At 43.1% G+C, this 22,587-nt stretch overlaps 2 protein-coding genes across 6 annotated transcripts in view; one reads left to right on the forward strand and one right to left on the reverse strand.

Moving 5' to 3' along the window:
• Positions 1–15,998, forward strand: part of LOC128456851 (retinoic acid receptor gamma-A) — a 35,674-nt gene extending 19,676 nt beyond the window's left edge. Inside the window, exons 1-8 of one of the 5 annotated variants that reach the window (XM_053441263.1) lie at positions 1–270; positions 10,066–10,214; positions 11,013–11,154; positions 11,248–11,411; positions 11,566–11,742; positions 11,930–12,134; positions 12,281–12,439; positions 12,956–15,998. The exon at positions 1–270 is cut by the window's left edge and continues 479 nt beyond it. In XM_053441263.1, the coding sequence (XP_053297238.1) occupies positions 126–270; positions 10,066–10,214; positions 11,013–11,154; positions 11,248–11,411; positions 11,566–11,742; positions 11,930–12,134; positions 12,281–12,439; positions 12,956–13,302 (1,488 nt within the window). In that variant the 5' untranslated portion in view covers positions 1–125 and the 3' untranslated portion in view covers positions 13,303–15,998. Of the gene's footprint in view, positions 271–10,065; positions 10,215–11,012; positions 11,412–11,565; positions 11,743–11,929; positions 12,135–12,280; positions 12,440–12,955 lie in introns of all 5 variants that reach the window. The other 4 variants (XM_053441252.1, XM_053441243.1, XM_053441271.1 and 1 more) reach the window with 4 other exon arrangements.
• Positions 15,999–16,116: 118 nt separating this feature from the next.
• LOC128456843 (calcium-binding and coiled-coil domain-containing protein 1) lies at positions 16,117–22,314 on the reverse strand. Its single transcript, XM_053441222.1, has 14 exons — positions 22,175–22,314; positions 21,488–21,631; positions 21,264–21,366; positions 20,873–21,087; positions 20,554–20,766; positions 20,306–20,454; positions 20,146–20,215; positions 19,598–19,852; positions 19,380–19,505; positions 18,997–19,092; positions 17,978–18,065; positions 17,724–17,884; positions 17,136–17,215; positions 16,117–16,754 (listed from the first exon to the last, which is right to left on the reverse strand). Exons 1-14 carry the CDS (start codon positions 22,241–22,243, stop codon positions 16,727–16,729), a joined length of 1,797 nt encoding a protein of 598 aa, XP_053297197.1. The 5' UTR covers positions 22,244–22,314; the 3' UTR covers positions 16,117–16,726.
• Positions 22,315–22,587: the final 273 nt, after the last annotated feature.

Genomic DNA, 22,587 nt, shown 5'->3' on the forward strand with positions numbered 1-22,587 from the left:
GGCATTGAGTTACCCTGAGTAAGAGGAAGCTTTTTTTTCCTGAGTTTTTACAGCCACTCTCTCTCTGCTCGGCTGCAGAACAAAAGCAGAGGAGTGCAGCTGTGTTGCTGTGATTTGAGAAGAGCATGTTTGACTGTATGGAGGCTCTGGGGCTGCTCCCCCGGCCCCTCTTTGATGTGTCCGGACAGGGCTCCTGCATGCTGGGGAAGGCCACCCCTTACTTCTCCGGCCTGGACCCCTTCGCCTGGGCCGGGACCAGCAGCATCCAGTGTGAGTACTGTGTCCTGTCCATCAGCTGTGTGTGTGTGTGTGAGTGTGTGTGTGCGTGTGTGTGTTCCCAGCAGAGTCCCAGTTTTGTTATCATAGAGCTCTCTCCACAGGAAGAGTCAGATTCCTTTCGATTCCACGTCCCATTCTCACCCTGCAGCCTGTTTGTTTATGTGCTTTTGTGAGAGTGAGTGAGTGAGCTGGGGAGTGCATATTTATACACCCCGCTGTTTGTTTTCTTTATGAATGACTTCACATGATTGACAGTATTTTCAAACAATGCGGGACCTGACCCCGGCAACATGTCCAGAAAACAACAAGCACCTATACGTCCAAACAGAAACAGGTTCTGACGGATCGAAGGCACAGGAATCACAAGGTTGGGATTTGGCCAATACACACACACACACAGTCAGTTGGAAACTTCACAGGGTCTAAATGAGAAAACAAGATTATAATACATACATGTACCTTTACACAGATTTGATCCATTTGCAATTTGGGGGGTGTTCCTCGAAGCTACAGCTCATTGTGGTGATAAAGAAGAGAGAGGGTGACAGTAGAAATGAGACATGATAAAGCATGAGTCACTTGACATGTAAGCACCCCCTGTTTCCTGACTCCACAGGACATTCTTTTCACCATGGCTCCTCAAAGGACCTGAGCAGACAAGGCACAGATTGCAAAACGTCACACAGACAAACAGTGCAGAGATAAATGAGGGAAATACTCTCTGTCGGACAAAATAACACGCAGACCTTTTGTTATTGTCCATTTTCAGATTACACTAGGCTTTGTGACTCAGAAAATCAAACACTGACTCCATCTATCTGTAGAAATGGACTCGCTGAAGTCTCATTTATACGCGTCAACTCGACAGAGCGACATTTATCAACTTTCTAAAAAGATGACATCCACTCCGCTGAGCTCAAGCGGTCCTGCAGTGTGGGACGTCCCCGCTGAGCACCTTTGAGTCTATTTATCTTGGTAATTATTTAGATACCAGGGCACTGAGTACCGTCAAGTCCGCAGTGCTCCCTAATGATGATGCATGAGCAGTCAGGATGACAAACACCACAGCAGGGCCTGTTACAACTCGCTAAGGAGCTTTGCCAGATGCCAGGCTGAAAGACAAATGTCCACAGATGGTCATCAATCATGGTTTCTTTACATATAAAAATGTGTGTGGTTCAGTTGAGGGATGCAGGTCCAGGATCAGCCAACAGACAGCTAAAGATTTGTAATCCACGTGGTTTAAAAGAAAAGGTGTTTGAATGAATCGTCTTGGTAAAAGACATTTATCATAACTTTGTGACAAATGGTTGATAAATGAACGAGATAAACAATGGGCAGATTAATTGATAACATACATTAACCACATTGACACCAATATCTGAATAAGGTCATAATCAGAATAAGCAATAATTGAATGACATATGGAGAATTTTATCTTAATCCCATTATATAGACATGTATACGTCTTAATGACATTATAACGTCCTGTTGGAGTTTTCACAGTGTTTTGCAACATTAGCAGTTACTTGACTTCATAATCAGACTTTGTAACTCAGGGAAATATCATAAATAAATCACTATCTTATTCAGAATAAGGTCAATCGTTAGATTATTGCCGTCAGCTACATACTTGTTATGTTCTGGAGATTTGTTTGTCAACCAATGATGAGTTTTGCTGTAACATTGTTCTACATTTGCTGTAGAGTTTGTATTCATTTATTATTTTTGTCAAACTGGTTTAATTCAGACTATAGATATAGTAGTAACAGTGATAGGCTGCATCTGGAAAAATCAAAGCAACTAAATTCTGCTCGACTATCTTTCTTTTATTTTCCCCTTGTGGAAACTATACACCACTCCCTTTGACAGTGACACTTTTGGCTTAATGCTCAGACACAAACTGACCCATTCAGAGTTAAAGTGAAATCATCGTCATATAAACTGCTGCATCACCAGCCACTGGAAAGTGAACTAAAATGATTAGTGTGATATTTCCTCACTGTTCAAACTCTTTCAGAGACCACATCAAATTCCTGAGAGCATTTTGTCCTCTGTGAGGGGGGGGGGGGGGGGTCTTCTCTTCCTGTGTTTTTATGAGAGGCCGTTCAGCACCTCTCTACCGTCCTTTGTCTCAACATCAGGAGGCATTAAAGGCAGCGGGGTCCACTCTCTGTCTCCGTCACACAGCCTCTGCTGCCCGTTTCTCCTCTATGTGACATTCGTTTTTTTAAAGATCCCCTCTTCCTGCTCTTCATCTCCTCTTCCATTAGTGTGTGTGTATCGGCGTGTGTTTGTGTGTGTTCCCTACCAGCAGTGATGTGTGTTTATTCTTTGCTCACACATGGCTCGGCTTACACGCCTTGTGTTGTGTAACCAAGAGCTTTTTAATGATTCAATTACAATTACAAAGGGTCAATTAAGAGATTAGGCTGTGTGTGTAGGGGCATGGGCAGTTAAAAGAGGCGAGGGCTTCGGGATGAAGTTGGATTTGGGACTAAACCCCCAGTAAATCTTTGTATCGTGGTGCTAAAGGCCTTGAGGGGGAATAACTCTCCTCTTCATTCAGTGATAATCTGCTTTTTTTCTTCTCTGTAAATGGGCTCTTCAAAGCTGCTGTAACAATGGAGCTGCATAACATCAGAGAGGAGCTGATATGAACCAATGGAGAGACTTACTGAAAGTTTGGAGCCTGATTTATGAGCTCAAAGTTAAGCTGATTTGAGGATTGTTTGTATGTTGTTTCTTGGAATAGATGAGGCTCAGATAACATCTTTTTTGGCCGTCCCTGCACAAGAATACTCTTTGAATAAATATTGTTCCGATAAATATGTGTCACTATGAAATACTGGCTGGCAGAACATGTGGATGCCTGTGGGCTGTGACTCCGTTGCTCTCTGAGCACCACACGCTGGGAAGTCCTCACAGCCTCTGCAGACGCAGAAATTCAAGTTCAGTGTGACCTTCTTTACAAAAGCAGATTCTTGTAGCTGCAATAAAACTGCTTTGTCCGTCCCTGTGGACAATACACAGCAGCAGCTCAACAAAAAGCAGATTAAGGCAAATGTTAAAGCGAAAATAAGAGAGAAAGTGATGCTGTCATTCATATTTGTGGTAGATAATTAATGCTCATTTGACGATAGTGTTTCTCAGGTAACCTATAAATGTATTAAGAGTGATTTCTCACTGACTCTTACTCAGTTGGGGCTAACTTTGAAGAAAGGGAAAGAGGGATGTTACAGCAACACCCATGATTATCGTATCTTCCGAGCTAAACCGATTGTCTCACTCTTAATAATTCAATGGATCTAGAACTGCTAATATTTATATGCTGCATATGTGTCCCATGTCCAATTTCTTTTTAAAGCAAAGCTGATTTTCTGTACGCATTCAATTCATTTTAAGAAGCAGCAAGTCATAACATACATTATCTCAATGCTTGTTACAGAGTCAGGTCAAGACTTGACAACCGTAAAGAGAGAAACGCAACTGGTCCATTAGAAAGCACTGAACGACAATAGGGAAAGAGGAAAATCTCTATTTTTAACTGGAAGAAAGCAGACAGACAGAACTGGACTGGTCGACCATCTGCCTCGACCGGTTGGGTTACAATCCAGCCTGACAGTGAAAGAATTTGCACCAAGATGTTATGTTTTAAAAGGTAAAACAAAAACCAGAACACCAGCTAAATACCTAATTTAATCTTTCTTTTCTCCGTCAGTAAGGTGTTCCCTGCAGACTGCTCCAGACACCTTATCAGAAGAATCACGTCAGACTATTCTGCTGTCGTGAATCATGTAGTCAAATTATTACTCTAATCAGGCTTCTGTAAATAACCTGATTATTACTCTAATTAGTTTTTTAATTTGGATTGACCGATCCATATTGCAAATGATAAGAAAAATGCATGTTTTATGGTGCTAATGCTCTTATCAAAGCTGGATGGCCAGAGTTCAGCCCCAAGCTGCTGATTTGGTGATTGGTTTGACACCAACATCTTGTGAGGTTCAGTGTGTCGTGTTCGGACTTGTCTCTAAATGTGTGGCTGCGACTTCCTGCCATGCCTCCACCACACCATAAGTCCTCTGATGGTTCTGAAGTCTTTGTCAAATGTCCTCCAATGTGATGTTTTTGTACACAGTAGTTTAGAGTGACTTTCAAAAAGTGAAAAGCAGAGAAAAAGTGAAGAGCTCTATATTATATATTAAATCACAAGATTCAACATTTATCTCATTTATAAACACGATTCCAAAGTGCTTTTAATTTACCAATTTAATGCTGCAGAGTTTGTAGCACTGACTGTTGAGGAGCAACGTTGGCTCCCGGTATTGTTTTTTTATCTTGTGCCAAGTTCGGATGTGGGAGCTGACTCTGACTCTCTCTTCTCCAAAATAAGAGCAAAAATAGAAAGCGGGGTTTATGACGTGTTATAAAGAAGAAAAGGTGTATTGTATGTATGATGATGAATGGGGAGGACAAACCCATGATTTAACAACCTGTCTCATAAACGCTCCCTCCCCCACACGCTGCAGACAAACACTCTGTGACCGTGGGGAGAGAAAATATATATATAACATGAGCGTTGTTGAACAGAGAAACTTTGTGTTTGCTTCACATGTGTTTTAATGCTCATTTGGCTCAAAATGTCGTTAGCACATCTTAAATTACAGAACAAGATTTACAGCTAGTGTGAGGATTAGTTTTTTTTAAGTGAGCTAGTGAAATTGTGTGTGTGCCTTTGTGCGTGGTAGCTTGTGTGTGTTTGTGTGTTTGTGTGTGTGTGTGTGCCTCCTTTAAGTGTTTGGTGCCACTGTTTTTATGGAGCCATCTCCTGGACAGTGGCCGGGTTTTCACAGGCTTTTCTCTTTACAAGGCGCTGCCAGTGACAGGAAGGACTCCTCCTCCTGCTGCCAGGGCAGGAAGGCAGCGGAGGACAGAGGGGGGAAGAGGGTTATTACCGAGGTTTCGAGGAGGGGGGAGGAGTGCAGGGGGGAGGACACTGGTATTGAACTTAAAACAGCTGATGAAAGGGATTGTCTCTCAGGTCTCCCCCATCTCCTCCCTGCTGTTGTGGTAATTACTCACTCAGCATATTTGAGCTTGAAAATCTCCCTGGCTGTTTATCAGCTCATAAACCATGTTATAACATCAGGAACCGAGCGTGTCATGGAAAGCAGGATTTAACCTACAAGCTGATTTAACTTTGAAATCGAATTTTCTCCAACCACGACACTTTTATGTATGACGGTTTAATAATGAAGGACACATAATCCAATGTTTTCCTCCAAGTTTGTTTCCATAATTGTTGCAACATTGACAAAACAAGTCAGACTCTGTCTGCTTGGCCCATGGTCCCATGCTCCAGCCCACACACACACATATTCACATGCACACTCACATTCCACAGTATGCTGCAGAGCGTTTTGAAGGGCGGGAGTTCTGTAGAAACTGGATTTACCATCCAGATACATCTTTTTGAAGACTGTGAAAGAGAGATAAATCAATTCGATCCGAAATGACACTTTCTTTTGAATGTTGCTGTCAAGATTTCTCAAGTATCCCATCTGGCTCCAAACAAAACAAATTAAAAGTTATTATAGCTGTTGCTTATGTCACTATCAAACAGTTTTTAAGGATTTAAGGATTCCACAGTTCTTTAGTATCCTCCTCTCCTTTGTAGTGTGGACCCCCCCCCCCCCCCCCCCCCCCAGGCCAAAGTCTAGTTCAATGAGATGTGTGATGTTGATGCTGAACCAGGCTCTAGGTCCCAGTGGCCACATGTCACAGTGAGTCAACCACAGAGTCTTTCCAAGAGTGAAAACCAACCCCACTCTGTTCACTGTTCATCTGGGCTGCACTTTCACCTTTGTGTGTTAGAACAGAATGTCGGATCAGTTCTGATCAGCTCTGTCACCTTTAGCAGATCAGTGCTGGAGCTCATCAGTGGCGCAGCAGAAGCCAAATGGACAAACAGCTGTTCTGCTTTTCAGGAGAGCGCATACCTCCACCAGCCTCTATGAAACCACCATAAATCCACGACACTTGGACATTGGTTTGGATCTGCACCAAATTAATATAAATAACAGTCTCCTAAACATTGTGGTCACCAAGATCCATAAATTATTCCTGTGAAATTCTGTGAAAAATGTGAAAAAAAGGCTCCATCTGCCGATGTTAAAGAAATTGAAAAAAATGTCCGGCATCTGTCCCCTGATCCGTATCAGCTCCATTATTTACTTTTTTATTCAGATCTGCACCAAATAACATGCAAATAAATATTAGGCCCCTTAAGGTGTCTGATTTTATCAAGATCCATGAATTATTCTCAAACCTTCTCTATCTAAAGTTTTCTGGTTATCCAGTCTGTAGTTTTGTGCGTATATAGTCTTGCTTACAAACAATAAAACACAATAATAATAATTAACAAACAAATGATCAGACATGGATCGAAACAGAACCTCCTTAGTGGAGGAAACCACCACCACAAGTGTGAAAAGCTGTAGCTCCAAACCCATACACACACATTGATTCCATGAGGTTTCAATACAGATCAGGCATCCGAGCTGATAAGGAAGGTTTCTGCTTTCAGAGCAGCTTCTGTTGTCTAAACAGTGATGTGCTGATCCGACAACAAACACTGCGGAGAAAATGGAAAGAGGGGGGAGGTTAGGGAAGGCACAGAAACCAGAGGAGATCAGGTGAAGTGATAATGAATTCTACTACAGTGACTGAGGCGTCAGCAGCTGGAAGTGGAGCAGCGAGAGCCTCTTGTTCTGCGGGGCAATGGAAAACCAGAGAGGAAAACATGACAGGTTGGATTAATAGTTCAGGAGTGCTTAGGAGTTGAATCGGAGGAAGTTGAAGAAGGTGATTCACACCTTTCATTGTGTCTCTGCTGCGTCCAGTGGCTGTGTGCTGATGGATGTTGTGACACGCTCAGAGCTGAGCTGTAAGTCAAGAAGAGGGAGCTGTTTTTTTCAGACCGGGGCTGAGCTCATCTCGGGGTGATGACAGATGTTGACAGCTTTTGGCTCTGCTCCTTCTTTCTGCACACCAGGTAGAGTCCCTCCCTCCCTTCCCCGTCCAGCAGCTCTCACCCTGTCTCCCCCCTCCCGATTCTCGTGAGTCACGTCCCTCCTCACCCGCTCTCACCACCCTCAGACACTGTCAGTCACTACCTCTCCCCTGGCGCCAGATGCAGCCTCTCCGTTTCAGTGGGGAGCTTCTCTTCCACTTGTTCTCTGCAGGGCCGCTTTCCACACTGTCAGTGTTACTGTATAAACACAAAACAAAGATCTGGTTACAGTGAGTGCCACTCGTCCGCCTCCACCCCCACCTTTCATGTGACCTTCCACACCTGGGCTCCAAAGCCCCCGGAACAGACCCCGTGACAGGAGTTACCTGCTGCTCATCCAGCAGCTTCTTGTTGACTGATAAACCTGTGTTCACACTTTCTCTGGAATATGTTACACTCACCTGCTGTGGGAGAAACCAATTGCATTTTTCTAAGGCTCAATGTGCTGTCCACAAATATGTTCTTCATAAACAGAGTTACAGTCCAGACATCAACAACATCCAGTTTCTTATCACATAAGACAAAGAAAAGCCGCTAATCCTCACAAGTGAGACACTCATTGTCCTGTGGCCCTGTTGTTGTTTATTTCTCCTTGCTACCCACACCAATGGGGTTATGTTTTCCGTAGAAGGATTATGCAAAAACTACTGGGACAATTTTATTGGAACATGGTAGGAGAGTGAGGTTTGGGCCAAAGAAGAGCACATTAACTCTTGGAGCAGAATTGATTATGAAGGAGGATCAAGATTTTTTTTCCCATGTCAATACATATTGCGGAATAGGATGTTTTACCACATTTTTGTAAACGAATTCAAGAAAGAATTCTGATTTGTGTAGAATTAAAATAATTATGAACAGGTAAGATTTGGTGCGGATCCAGATAAAAAGGCAGATGTTTCTCGTCTCCTTACAGGCAAATGCAATGTGGTGATAAAGTGGCCAATCAGTGTCCTTGTTTAGTTAGTTGTTATTTTCATCTAACTGGAATATTTTATGTCAATGTCACAATGAATCAAAGTCTTGAAAGAATGAATGGCTGGTGTTGTACAGGTTACTGCTTTCCAATTCAGATTCTTCTAACTGACATCTATTAAATAATCACAGTCTTACATTAAACTATATCCAAACCGCACATGCAAACACACACACACACACACACACACACACACATGTCATTATCAAGTTAAAAACATGGTTTTATTTCTCAGTTAAGGAAGTCATAACTTCTTGTGTGTTGTTTTATATTTGAACACACGTGTGGATGTTAAAACAAGCTGCCGGTAATGAATTTAAGAATTGCCCTCTTCAGTCAAGGTCAAAGTTAAATGTGCAGGATTGTATTTAACCCCTCGACCACTGGGAAGTTTCTGTCCTCTGCCTCACCTCCTTCTCTCCCCTTTCTCTCTCTTTCTCTCTCTTTTCATTTTTCCCTCTGTGTTTTTTATTAGACTATTCCTTTGTGCCTTTGCCTCTCTGTTTTTTGAAACCTTACCACTCTTGTTAATGACAAGCTGCGGGTTCAGGTTGGGGTTGTAGCAGTGGGGTGGGGGCCACATTTGGTTCAGTCCTGTGCTTTTCATTGAAGGTGACAGGAGGGGCTGTGACTTTGGGGTTTTTGACCCCAGATTCTTTATTTTTACTAGGAAGGGATCCAAGGATGGAGCTGTTGTTGTGAATAGCTGCCCAAGGTGACTGGATCCCAATAAAGAGACCGTCAGCCTGGCCGGGGGCCTCCTTCCCATCCCCGACACAGCCTTTATAGGGCCCTCTTATGAGCCTGGGCAACTATTAAACCCTGTCCAGCCTGCGCTGAGGAATTTAGGGCCAGGAAACAAGAGAGTGGGGGTGGGAATGGGCAGAGGGAGGTGAAGTTGGGGTGAGTGAAGGTGAAAGTTGAAAGGCATGTTCGCAGGAATCTGCTTGTTCTTTAAGCATCACCTTTAAATCCGCACCAGGCATGTTACTGTCCAACTCAACATGTTTTCATCTGAGGACTAGGAGCCACAGTGTTAATCTGATGGAGGGTTCTGGTCCCTTGTTCTGAGCGTTTTCACCGGCAGCAGTGGAATGACTTTGGCCGGCAAATGGTGTTATTCAGTTTCTTTAGAGCGACAGCGAGGAGGAACACAGGCAGACAGCCGAGTCTCATAAACATCCCACCTCTGTTTGTTCACATGGGGCTGGAGGTATATAGGCAGGTCCGGTTGGAAAGCCTTTCAAATAAAAATGTGAGCATGTGTGTGTGTGTGTGTGTGTGTGTGTGTGTGTGTGTGTGTGTGCGCACGTGTGTGTGTGTGTTTGTTACAAAAACTCAGATGTCAGTCAAAAAGTCAACAGAGGTATGCTGCCCCCACCCCACACTCACCAGTAAATGGAGAAACCAATCAAATCTCAGCTGCCAATCAGCATTTTATCAGCGGGGCCATCTGGCCATCAGCTAATTGTGTCTCTTTAAAGGCTGTCAATCAGCACTGCGACCCCCCACCCCCTCCCTTTTCTCTTAAAAATGTCTGCCTTTGAGCTTGCCTTCTGGCTCCGAGGGGTTGCCTGGCCTGCATGGGGTCGGGGGTTGTTTGTTGACCGCTCTCTCTTAATCAGTAGTTGCATCGGCTTTGATCATAGTTTCAAAGACTTTCGAGAGCTTATACAAACAAGATGCTCTGATATAATAAGAGTCCATAAATGTATTTTCTTCTCTCTCTTTGCTACAGCGGTGGAGACCCAGAGCACCAGTTCAGAGGAGATGGTGCCCAGCTCTCCTTCTCCTCCTCCTCCTCCTCGGGTCTACAAGCCGTGCTTCGTGTGCCAGGACAAGTCGTCCGGTTATCACTACGGAGTGAGCTCCTGTGAGGGCTGCAAGGTGTGTGAAGCCAGAGAGACCTCTTTTGTGATGTATTTGTGATGATGAGGCCAGAGTGGGAGGCTGCTGTTCAGGAGACAGATGTTAGTGGTCCAGAATGTAAGCTGTTGATAAGCTGCCCTCTAGTGTATCTTTACTAAATCTGCACTTATTCACACAGAGCTGAGCAGCTGCTCCCGGCAACAAAATCAAATAAAAATGTATTAAAAGACAAACTGGACATTTATCATTTAGATCTAACAATGAAACTAGAACAGAGTTCAGAGAACACATACACTCTACGAGGTTAGCACCCTCTCTTGGCATGTTAAAGTAAGGAAATACTGGGTCTGCCCATCTTTCTGGATCAGCTTTCAAATTCAGTGGGCTCTTCAGTTGACTGTGTCCCACTCCTCCACAAAATTTCATGGAAATTTGTAGCGTAGTTTTTGCTCAACCTGATTAACTAGAATAACTAGAAAAGCACTCAATAGAACTAAATAACTTCACCAAGGCCCAACATTCCCCTTATGAAACCACATTTAGATTATTTGGATCACGATTTTTTTTCAGATCTGCACCAAAGGGCATACGCACATAAATATAAGTCCCCTTAATGGGTCTGATTTTATTAAGATTCTTACGGGTTCTTACTCATACCACATCCTTCCACCAAGTTTCGAAGTAATCCGTTCTGTAGTTTTTTGCATAATCCTGCTTGGTATTAAATAACCTCCCTGGCAGAGATACGAGCACATAGAAAATGTTTTCCTGCCATGAAGAAAGTGTACAAGACGTTCTTTCCATTATCTCTTCCAGGGTTTCTTCAGGCGCAGTATCCAGAAGAACATGGTGTACACCTGCCACCGAGACAAGAACTGTCAGATCAACAAAGTGACCCGCAACCGCTGCCAGTACTGCCGGCTGCAGAAGTGCTTCGAGGTTGGCATGTCCAAGGAAGGTGAGTGTGAGAAAATAAAACTTTTACTGATTCATCGTCACTTATCTAGAAATGGCACACGTGGAGTTGAGCGTGGCGTGTTTTCCCCTTCAGCGGTGCGCAACGACAGGAACAAAAAGAAGAAGGACGTGAAGGAGGAGGTGGTGCTGCCAGAGAACTACGAGCTGAGCGGCGAGCTGGAGGAGCTGGTGAACAAAGTCAGCAAAGCTCACAAGGAGACCTTTCCATCTCTGATGCAACTCGGAAAATACCACACAGTGAGTTCTGCTAATAATCCCATCTACCACCCAAACACCCCACAAGCCACTCAGGCACTAGTTCACCGCTTTGCCAGGAGGACAAACACAGTACATTTGTCTCTGCCACACCGAGACACAAGTGTCCCTCTCTCTCTCTCTCTCTCTCTCCCAGAACTCAAGTGCTGAACACAGAGTGCAGCTGGACTTGGGCCTGTGGGATAAGTTCAGTGAGCTCTCCACTAAGTGCATTATAAAGATTGTGGAGTTTGCCAAGCGGCTACCAGGCTTCACCACGCTCACCATCGCTGACCAGATCACCCTCCTCAAATCTGCATGTCTGGACATCCTGGTACCAACCACATTATTTCCTTCCTCCCCTTCCACCACCTCCACCTCCCTAACGCTACCTAATTTCTCAAGCTGCTTTACACTCCAGTATGATACAGAACATTTGAATCTGAAACTAAAGCTGGCATGAAACCATTTTGGACTTAAATTCTCTAAAGGTCAATGTCTTATTTCCCTGCCCTGCTCAGATGCTGAGGATATGCACCCGTTACACACCAGAGCAGGACACGATGACCTTCTCCGATGGCCTGACACTCAACAGGACACAGATGCATAACGCCGGCTTTGGTCCACTCACAGAACTGGTGTTTGCCTTCGCCAGTCAGCTGCTTCCTTTAGAGATGGACGACACTGAGACGGGGCTGCTTAGTGCCATCTGCCTGATCTGTGGAGGTAAACCTGAGATAGAGCATTTGGTGTAAAAAGGAACTATGAGCCTTTGGACGTGCAAGTTTGTCTTGTTCTGCAGTTTCCGTAGACTGCTAATATTTACTCTTCACATTGGTGCTTCCCTCTCTCTCTCTCTCTCTCTCTCTCAGATCGTATGGACCTGGAGGAGCCGGAGAAGGTGGATAAGCTGCAGGAGCCACTGCTAGAGGCTCTGAAGATCTACACCCGCCGCAGACGCCCGAACAAGCCTCATATGTTTCCGCGCATGCTGATGAAAGTTACGGATCTCAGAGGAATCAGCACCAAAGGTCAGCCAAAGCTTTACATGTCACAGTATCAGTTTAAAAGTATAGCTGGGAATCAAACCTCAATATTTTTAGGGTACAAATTGAATTGTATTTAAGTATCCGCAAGAGTAAAATACAGACTGTTGGATTCAGATGTCTGGTCAGACGCATTGTTTTGTTTACTTGATCAGACCATTTTCTGACAAAGTTGTGGTACAGCTACTTGTCTCACCAGGTTCATGTGTGAAAGGATATTTATATTTTTGTATCTGACTCAAGTCTTGTATTGGAACGAAAACAAATAATCAAATAATACTCATCATACCCATATTACAGATATCACAAGTGTAAATTAATAAAATATTTTCACCTTGAATAGGAATCATGGAAAAATAGTTCTGTTGAATAGACTAAACCATCATCTGCATATTGTATGAATGCCATGGAAGGAGATTTGTTTGGATAATGGACGCTGTCTATTAGGCTTCTTCCTCTTTTCATACCATAACAATTAAATAAGTATTTATGTGCCTTTAGGTGCAGAGAGAGCCATCACACTGAAGACAGAGATTCCAGGGCCCATGCCTCCTCTCATCAGGGAGATGCTGGAGAACCCTGAAGCTTTTGAGGACAGCAGTGATTCAGGGGACAGTGCAGCCGCAGCTGAACCCCCAGCTGATCCCCCAGCTGCACCCCCTGCCGCTCCCGCCATTCAAGCCATCAAGCAAGAGGAAAAAGCCACGTATGAGTCAGCCGTCGAAGAGGAAGAGGAGGAGGAAGAGGACGACTACTGGGACGAGGAAAGAGAGCGAGGGCTGGACAGTGACGGGGAGCTGTGGGGAGAGGCGGCCGCGATGAAAGCCGTGACTGGGAAAGCACAGTGAGAGAAAACACAATGACGCTGCTTCCTCCTCCCCGGGTCACTGAGCCGCCACCCAGCAACATCTCCGAGAAAACCTCATGATATCAGGCTCTTATATAACAACATGTGGCATACAGCACATATTTACATATACTGTACATATACTGGACTGAGATTAAAAAATGTGTTCAAATCAGCAGAGGAAACGAGGAATGGGAGAAGCTAAAGCACTAAATGTCAGTGGATGGAGGAGAGCGCCATTTAAAACTCGCTGTGCCAAAATGAGACTGTCTAAAAGATATTTCAAAAGTGTTTTGTCCACATGATGAGGAACCAGAGGCGGTGGACAGAAGAAATGCACTCCTCTATAAGGGCTATGCTGTGTATAAAATTGATGGTAAAATGCATTGTAGCAACCAATCTCTACATGATGGTATCCATATGCCGCAAATGTCTTCTCAAAATTCCTTTTATTCCTATTCAGAGATATGCTTCTTATTTTTTTATTGTATGGTTTTTTCCTAAGCATGTACACGTTTCTGTGTTTTTGTCTTCATGCCTGTTTGTGGGACTGTTTTTATATCTTCACTTACTCCTGCTCATATTTGACGCGACTCACATGTTTTTTTAAGCTTAAGTGTCTAATTTTATGCGTTTGTGCTTTAGTGGACACAGTAAAAACAGCAATAGCAAATATCATAGGACAGAGCAAAGCAAGAGCAGGACTCAAACTCACAATGTGACAAGCACATTGGTATGTAAATAAATCTGTGAATCCACGGAATCATGTTGAAGAGAATAATCCTGTGATTTCAACTCTGGTGCTTTTGATCCAAATAAGATTTTAATAAAGAATGCAAAAGAAATACAGGGACAAAATTCCGCCTCTCAACAAGAACCAACACTTTGAATAAAGGGGTACATTTCATGTCAATCTCAGGTTGATTGTATCAGGGTCTCGTCTCACCTGTCGTAAAAAAGTAAGAATAGTTGGTGGGAACACTCTGGCGTAACTTACCCATCTTCAAAGGAAACATCTTCTTACATCAAGTAGCAGGAAAGTTGTTGACTCCGATGTATTCGCTCTTTGTACAGTAACCAGGTACAGGTAAGCCATATGAATTTCATTTTGTGAGAATGGGCAAATACAATTAACTAAACAGACAAAACCCTTAAAAGCTGTTTACGTCACAGAAAACCTCAGGTGTGTATCTGTATGTGTGTGTGTGTGTGAGTGTGTGTGTAACTGAGAGCATTTAAGAATAGATAGAGTGATGTTACTGACGCTAATCCACAGCGAGCGTCTATGCAAATTAAGTCATATCTTAAAAATGCACACAAAATGGGCTCTATTGCAGAAAAAAGTAAAAAGAAAGAAAGAAGTCATTCCCCTGAAGACGTCTGGTGAACAAGCTGATCTAAAATCACAGAGATGGTAACAGATATTGAACTTGAAATCTCAGACGCAAAAATCAAATGTTGGAAACAAATCATTTCCATTGGACGACTGGCCCGCTGACGCTTGGAACCACAGTTTCACATGATGTGTGTTCATGTCTGCTGTAATGACTGATGCAACCAACGTGGATTTTGTAATAAATACCTATAATCTGCTTTTCATTGAAACGTTACAAGTTTTTTTTTTTCATGTAACATATATGAAGTCATTGTTTGTGTAATGAAATTCAGTGCACTCTGTCTTATTGGAATCTTCCACCAGCACGTCCTTCCTCTCGGCATAAATCATTGAAACATGCTCGAGGTAGTTTAACAATATGAGGGATAAAATTAGTTTCAGATAACCGGCTCCTCTATTATCACTGTGACAATAAACCAGCAGTTTTGAAGTCTGTAGCGCCAGACGTTAAGTCATGAAATCATCATAATGATGTTATTTAGACTCTTTAATTGTGACGTTGCTAAAAAAGAATAGAAAAAAGTTTTTTTCACACACACACACACACACACAAGTACATAGTCCATATTTTGCACATCACCTGCCAACTCTACATACGATGTTATTTTGTATTTAAATATTTTATATATATCATATAATCATCATAATCTATGATAAATAGTTTTCCATTGTTAAAACTGTTCCTCTTCTCTCATTTGAGCTGGTGCAATAAAAAAGCCTATGAGGAGACCAGGACTAAGCTCAACACAAAAACATGTGTAAATAAAAAAAAAGACCAAAGACAGACATTACATTATTATTGTATTAAAAAACTAAATAGCTCATTAATTAGAAGAAAATTAAATATGAGAGCCAATGATACATGGATGAATAATGAACTGTTGTTCAAAGCTGGAATCATTTTATCTCTGTATTTTATGCTGTTAATTGTTTTCTCATTTCTTTTTATCTGATGTCTTTTTTTGTATCCACAGACTCTGTAGTGTACAAATAACGTGTTCATGTTCAGGGATTCACACACCTCACGAGCTCTGCTTCAGTTGGACTTGAACCAAAATAGCTCTCATACACACACACACACACACACACACACACACACACACACACACGCACACACACCCACACAAACTCCCCCACACACACACACACACCACACACACACTCAAAGAATAGATCTGCTCTTCTTCAAATATTTTCACGTAAGGTTAATACCTTTTTTGTCAATTTGTTGCTTATTGTTTGCTCAGTTGTTATTTGTTGTTTTATTCCTTGTATTTTTATAAAGGATCTTTTTGTTCTCAGATCTCTCACTCATCTTTAACTTCACTTCACACACAAGCACGAGTCTCTACAAGACTTTCCTTGTACAATATTTCTTCTTTCTATGAGAATATTTATATAAAACGTTAAACATTAATATTAAGAAGTGGGAGGTCACACATTTCCACCCTATTGTATTCATGATAATATTTTATTAAAGAACCTCACATCTCTCCGTCTGACATTCTGCTCGACAAGCTGCAACACAACATTTCACACATCTGTAACACACACCCACACGTTTGACATGCTTTCAGTATTCACACGCACATGCAGAGGTGAGGGGCTGATACATCTCCAAACATACCACCAAAACGAGATGTACTCCCCTAAATTCTAACTAACTGTCACTTTGACATTTTCCAACAACAGTTACACACATCCACATTTCAATCTAAAAATGTAGCACAAAAATAATTTAGACTCCAAGTTTTACTGGAGTTACGAACTCATTAACTCTAAACCATTAAGAAAAACAAATTTCACACCAATAAAATTAAGTTTAAATAAGTAAATTCTGGGCACATGAGTAGAATACTCCGTTTTCTTTAAATTCAGGCACTCGCAATGTAAACTAAATTCTGATCTTTTTAAAAGCCTATTTTCTACATGAGCATAATAAAACAACAATAAAATTATCAGAAAATGTTTCAAGTTTCTTATGATGGGGCTCAAAAAGCAACCTGCCATCCAGGCGTGCTTCTCTGTGTTACCACACGGGGGAGTCAGCCAGGTCACTGCAGAGAGAGGGAGGATGGAAAGTCTTCAGACAGGATGAACTTCAACTTCAACAGTAGCATCAACTCACTGTTCCACTGCTCCTCCTCTTTATTATCTTTATTTTTATTTTCTATTACTAAGTGTGAAGTGAGTGAGCAACAGCTTTTATAGAACAACAACCAATCGGTCAACGAGTCAGGAGGAAGGGAGGGAGGGTGTGAAGGTGTGTGTGTGTGTGTGTGTGTGTGTGTGTGTGTGTGTGTGTGTGTGTGTGCGTGTGTGCGTGTGTGTGTGTGTGTGTGTGTGTGTGTGCGTGTGTGTGTGTGTGTGTGTGCGTGCGTGCGTGTGTGTGTGCGTGTGTGTGTGTGTGCGTGTGCGTGTGTGTGTGTGTGTGTCACCTCAGGACAGGGTCGATGAGTTCAGGTAGGATCAGTTCCTTCCGTTCATTTGCCTGAATCTCCTGCAGCATCTCCACACCCTGAGTTCAAAGACAGAGGAATGTCTAATACCTATCTCTGAAATACAAGGTCAGGGTACAGCTTTTATTTGATTGGCAGGATCATTTATCTTGATATATATGCCTTAGTTTTATAAGAATCTGAATCAGATTTTCTAAATAAATTACTTTTAATTATGAATATTTCAAAATATGGTATAATTACACATTCATGACAAAAATGCAGCCACTGCTTTTCTTATGCCCTGTGATCCGCTGGTGGCCGGTCCACGGTGAACCCCACCTCTCGCTTACTGTCTACTGGGATTAGCTCCAGCTCGTCAGATTACACTCCACAGATTTAAATTGATCTCAATTTAAAATTGCATGGTTTTTCCATGTGTCACTATTCATCCCAGGTGTTCAACAGTGGAGCTGGAGCAGAAACTAGCAGGTGCTCAAAAAGGAAACTATAGTCAAATATTTGCCTGCTTGAGACTGTATGTGGTGGTAATCCCTGCTGGGTTTACATGTCAATAGGTTGGCATACCTGCGTGTCAGAGGCCGGTGTGTTGTCTTTGCTCTGGTTGTGTGTCTCAGCGCAGATTTCAGCTCTGTGGGACTGTCCCAGGTGAGTGAGCAGGAAAATAGGTGAACTCACTGATCTGGGGGAAGCTGGGGATGGAATTTTCTTCTCCTCAGTGACAGGAGCTGTTTGAATCAATATAGACTCTTTACTTAAGTGTCCACTCAAGTGCAGGGGGATAGAAATGCTGTGTCCTGTCTAAAGACTGCATTACTCACAGACAGATGTGGGAATCTTTTCATTTGATTTATTTTCTGGAGCAATCCCCAACTTCTGCTCTAACTGGTGGATGTAGCTCACCAGGTCCTGCAAGTGTCCGATATCAAATCCGTTGAGGAGATCAAGAAGAACAGACGAAGAATTTCATGACTCGAGTATAATGGAGTGTCATCTCATTTTGTGAGTTTATGAAAGTGTTGTTCTAAAGATGTGTGCACATTTGGTTCTGAGGGTCATCAGGTTCTTAGACAACTACGTGAAGGTCTAGCTTTACTTTTATTTCTCTGCTGTTTTGCTTTGTTGTAGACAGTTTTCTATTTCTGGAGAAACAAAGAAGAAAACTAAAAAAGGCATTTCTGAAGAAATTGGGTGGAAATGAGCTTCTTATAAACTGCGTTGCTGACTTGAACTGTTACGTTAGATACATTTGAAAAATAAAACGAACATTTAATAACATTTCACCTTTTGATGAAGCTATGGGCTGACCAGGTTTAGTCTTTTTATTTTGGTTGAATACTGGTTGGTATCAATAAATGCTAAACTACTGCCATCTACTGGACATTGCTTGGTATGGAGAACGCACTTCAGGCAGTACCTTTCGAAAACCAAATCACTGAATAGAATTTATAAAGGAATATGTATAAATAAAAGTACTCCCATTAACCCACAAATGGTCACATTGGTGGAAACCCTGCCAGTTGCAAAGTATAGATAACAATCATATAAACTTAAAAAGTGTTGCATAAATGCACTGCAATAAATGTTGGGGTGTAGAAAGATGGAGAATATTATTTAAATTGGGTTCCTGCACTTTCACATTTGCCAGCGGTGACAGATCTGGTAGCAGTGCAGACATAACAACAGCCATTCTCCAAACATGTAAAGAGCTACAGATGAAATCATGATGAAAACAAATGTTGTGATGATACATTCTGGTGACGTATGAAGAACTATCTAGTGAAGATATATGTTAGAGATGAATATGAACTGCATGAGGGAGCTGGTGTTAATCGCTTGCCTGCTTCTCAAGCTGCTCCTCCTCTCTCTCCGTGTGGAGCCTCCTCAGACTGGCCCTCAACGTCTGCAGCTCTCGAACTGCATCGCCCAGCAGCACCTACAGGGGGCAGCAGTAGCATTAGCATCATCATCACACTGAGACTATCCTAGAACGACCGCACATCTGATCTGACTTGTCCTCTTACCTACTGTAGGTCACATGATGGTGAGAGGAATTGTTTGCTCATCGTTCACGAAAGCTTTTCTATTTGTACCGGCATGTGAGTAATAAAAGAAGTGTGCTGAACTCTGGCATCATTCTCCAGTTACCAAAAATGTAACCTCAGGATCGCAGCTGACGCAGTTTTGCGGCACACAGGCAGTTATATATAAATATATACTTACTCGATTGCAATCTCTCTCATTCCCGAGCTTGATTTCTAGTTTCTCCCTCTCCATCCTCTCCTCCTGGAGCCATTCCTCCTTCCTCTCCATCTCACAACTCAGTTCTTGCAATTTATTTTTGTCTGCCTGCATCAAAACAAAAAGACACACAGGAGGATGTTAATTACAGCCACAGATTTATCCCGGCTGTGCAGGATGATGCTCTGCAGTGTCCTCACCTCTGCTCCATGTTTGGAGGCCTCTCTCTCCAGGGCCCAGTTGGCTCGCTCCTCCCTGAGGACCAGGTTCTCCTCAGATAGCTGCAGGGTGAGCTGGGCCACCTGCAGCCGGGCTTGGTGCAGGTCGGTGTGGTTGTGGGCCTGACGGGTGGCCAGCTCCCTCAGCTCCCGGCGCACGCTCTCGTTTACATGGTCGGCAACATCCAGTCGCTCCTGGAGCCCTCGCACCTCCACCAGGCCGGCCTCCTTGTCCACCTGAAGGAGGAAGAAATAAGGACAACTATTAGGAAATAGTAGAAGGGGACAGATATACCCTAGCTGTCACGATTCTGGAATGGTGCCACCATAATGCGGAACATGAAAGTTAGACGATGCAAAACAAATGTGCTCACTCCCACTGCTGATAGGATGACACCTAAACATCTAGGTCTGGCCTGGTTCCCAGTATTTCTAGGTTCCCAGTAACTTCTAGGTTTCTTGCACTCAACAGACCTGTGTGTCCTCTATCCCCCTTTCAAGCTACTTGAGAAGAAGCATCAACCAATCACCTGCAGAGTTTTTCTCTTTTCCTCATTGTGCTTCATTTGAGTGGACATTTTCTTCAGTCTCTCCTTCAGCCTGTAAGCAAAACAGATTTGTTTAAGGATCCAGGAACTACACAGAGCCAGGACCAAGGTTGGAAGTGGCATACATGTCTCAAACACTCGCCTTTCTGTTTCCATGTTTGCCTCGTTCTCCCTCTCAGTCAGAGCTTTGACCTCTTCCTCCAGGTCTCTGATTCGCTGCTCAGTCTCAGACTTGTCCGTCACAAGTTTGCTCAGTTCTGACGTCAGGTTTTCTTGACTGTACCTTGCATCCTTTAGAGAAACAGGATGCATATATTGAATTATAGTTTCGTTATCACGTGTCAATCATTTTGGGTGTGTTAAAGCTCTGGCATCATGACTCATCTATACCTTGTGTTTTCCCTCCATCTTCTCCAACTTGTCACGGCTCTGTCGCAGGTCGTCTCTCAGCACGGAGATCTCCTCCCTCATTTCTTCTCTTTCATTCTCCCACTCCACCTGTAATGTTTTACAGGTCTCTTTCTCCTCATGCGTCTCCTTTTTCGTGGCATCCAGAGCCTGCTGTAAACTGGCCTGGTTTTTCAAGCATTCCTCCAGTTGACTCTGTTCACAACAAATGGGGGATAACAAGGAGGTTTGCATTGTTTAATTGTATCTCAGTGGAGAAGAGGGTCGCTTATTTGCAGAGCTGGAGTTTTCTCTTTCGTACCTGCAGCAGCTCGGCCTTGGGGATGACCAGGAGCAGGTCCTCCTCTCTCTCCTCTCCGTCCTCCTCCTCGCCTCGTTCCTCTGTCAGCGTCTCCATCTCCTCCAGCGGTTTGGGAGTACAGAAGTTGAAGGGTCGACTAGAGCCACACACCTCTCCTGATTTGTCCACGTACACAAACTGAAACTCCATGTCACCAGGGCGGGGCAGGTAATATGCTGTATGGAGCAGACATGTATTTCAGTTATTCCTTTCAATTTAGTTATTCTGTTTTTCTTAAAACGAGCAACCCAGTTACACTGACCACAAATCCAACCGTCAGACGAGAAACTGCAAGTCGCACTTTAAGCCCTGTTGAAGTTATTATCATTTCCATGTTATGCTGAATTCTCACCTTGGAAAAGTGCACAGCAGTTTACATCGGTTCCCTCGGTGTATCCCTCAGGAGCAAGGGCCCATGCGTATGTGAAATACTGTTTCAATGAAGACCAGCCCACCTGTGGCACAACAGAGAACACACTTTAGGCCACAAACCACACAATTGCTTGTGTTCCTTAAAAGCATAGTAAGGTAAGGCCGGGAGGGGTCGGGGGTTGTTCCAAAGTGTTGTGAATATACCTCAAAAATGCCAATCCAGTCACTGCTGCTCCACTGATGGTCAGAGGTCAGGCTGTAGTGGCACTCCACTCTGGATTGGGGGAAGTACAGCTGCCCCACATTGCGAAACACCACTGTGGATTGTTTATCCATGGGATCAGGACGCTGTGAGAGAACATAACGAAATGAGGTGATAGTGAAATGTGCTCCAGTTTCAGTCTGGAGGAAGACAGCTGATGAAAGTTGATAGCGGAGTCAGTTCAGGAATGCAGCATGGGCACAAAACCGGCCGGTTTGCTTTGCAATGTGTTTATCAACAACAAACTCATATGGCTACAAGAGTACTGAGTAATACCATTTAATTTCTGAAACACCAAAGATATTCAAGGAGGCTTCTTTGTAGCTGTAGCACTGTAGGACACATCTTTTGAATTATTGAAACAACAAACTACAAAAAATCGACATCACAAACTATATCAAAAGATACAGATTCATGGACATTTAAAGCTAAATTTGCCTTAATAATTACTCTCAAATGTGTAAAATGCATTTTCATACCTCACACATCAATTTAGCCTTTTGTTACTAATCTAACTGCATACATTTCTATCTGCTACCACTGAGTAAATATTGCTTTCTAGGATCATTCAAATAAAGGTTTGCTTGGATTTAATACATGAATGAACTATGTGGTGAGGAAGTTCTTACCTTTACCTTAATCTGCTGAGAAATGGATGTGCTGCTGTTCCTGCTGCCTCTTGAAGTAGATGTGGGCATCAGTCTGTGGCACAGTGATTAACACTCCGGTCAAGTGCTGGACTTTCACAACATCTCCTGAGCCATATGGACCCCCCCCCCCCCTTTCCGAGTTAAATGAGTTAACACTGGGTGATTCATGGGAAATGCAGTTCATGGTATCCTAGCTCCTCGTGTGGCAAAGTCACCCTGGACTTCAACTCCCATTAGTTAACACAGATTATAAGACACAGGATCTGCTGCTGCTGCTCATCAGAGTTCTTAGTAGAAGCTGGGAGGGGGGGTGACAACAGGTGTGTGTGTGTGTGTGTGGGGGGGGGGTGCATCCTCGAGGCCTAAATATTTCTCTTCATAACAACTTCAGT

This window comes from Pleuronectes platessa, chromosome 2 (genome assembly GCF_947347685.1).
Source record: "Pleuronectes platessa chromosome 2, fPlePla1.1, whole genome shotgun sequence".
In the NCBI taxonomy this organism is placed as follows: Eukaryota; Metazoa; Chordata; class Actinopteri; order Pleuronectiformes; family Pleuronectidae; genus Pleuronectes; species Pleuronectes platessa.

Excerpts from the sequence above, each read along its gene's own strand:
- LOC128456843 (XM_053441222.1), bottom strand. The coding sequence starts at position 22,243 with ATGCCCACATCTACTTCAAGAGGCAGCAGGAACAGCAGCACATCCATT. Across the intron at positions 20,455-20,553 it reads AGATGGAGGGAAAACACAAG|GATGCAAGGTACAGTCAAGA; the intron begins GTATAGATGAGT and ends GTTTCTCTAAAG. Across the intron at positions 19,506-19,597 it reads CCTCCAAACATGGAGCAGAG|GCAGACAAAAATAAATTGCA; the intron begins GTGAGGACACTG and ends GTTTTGATGCAG.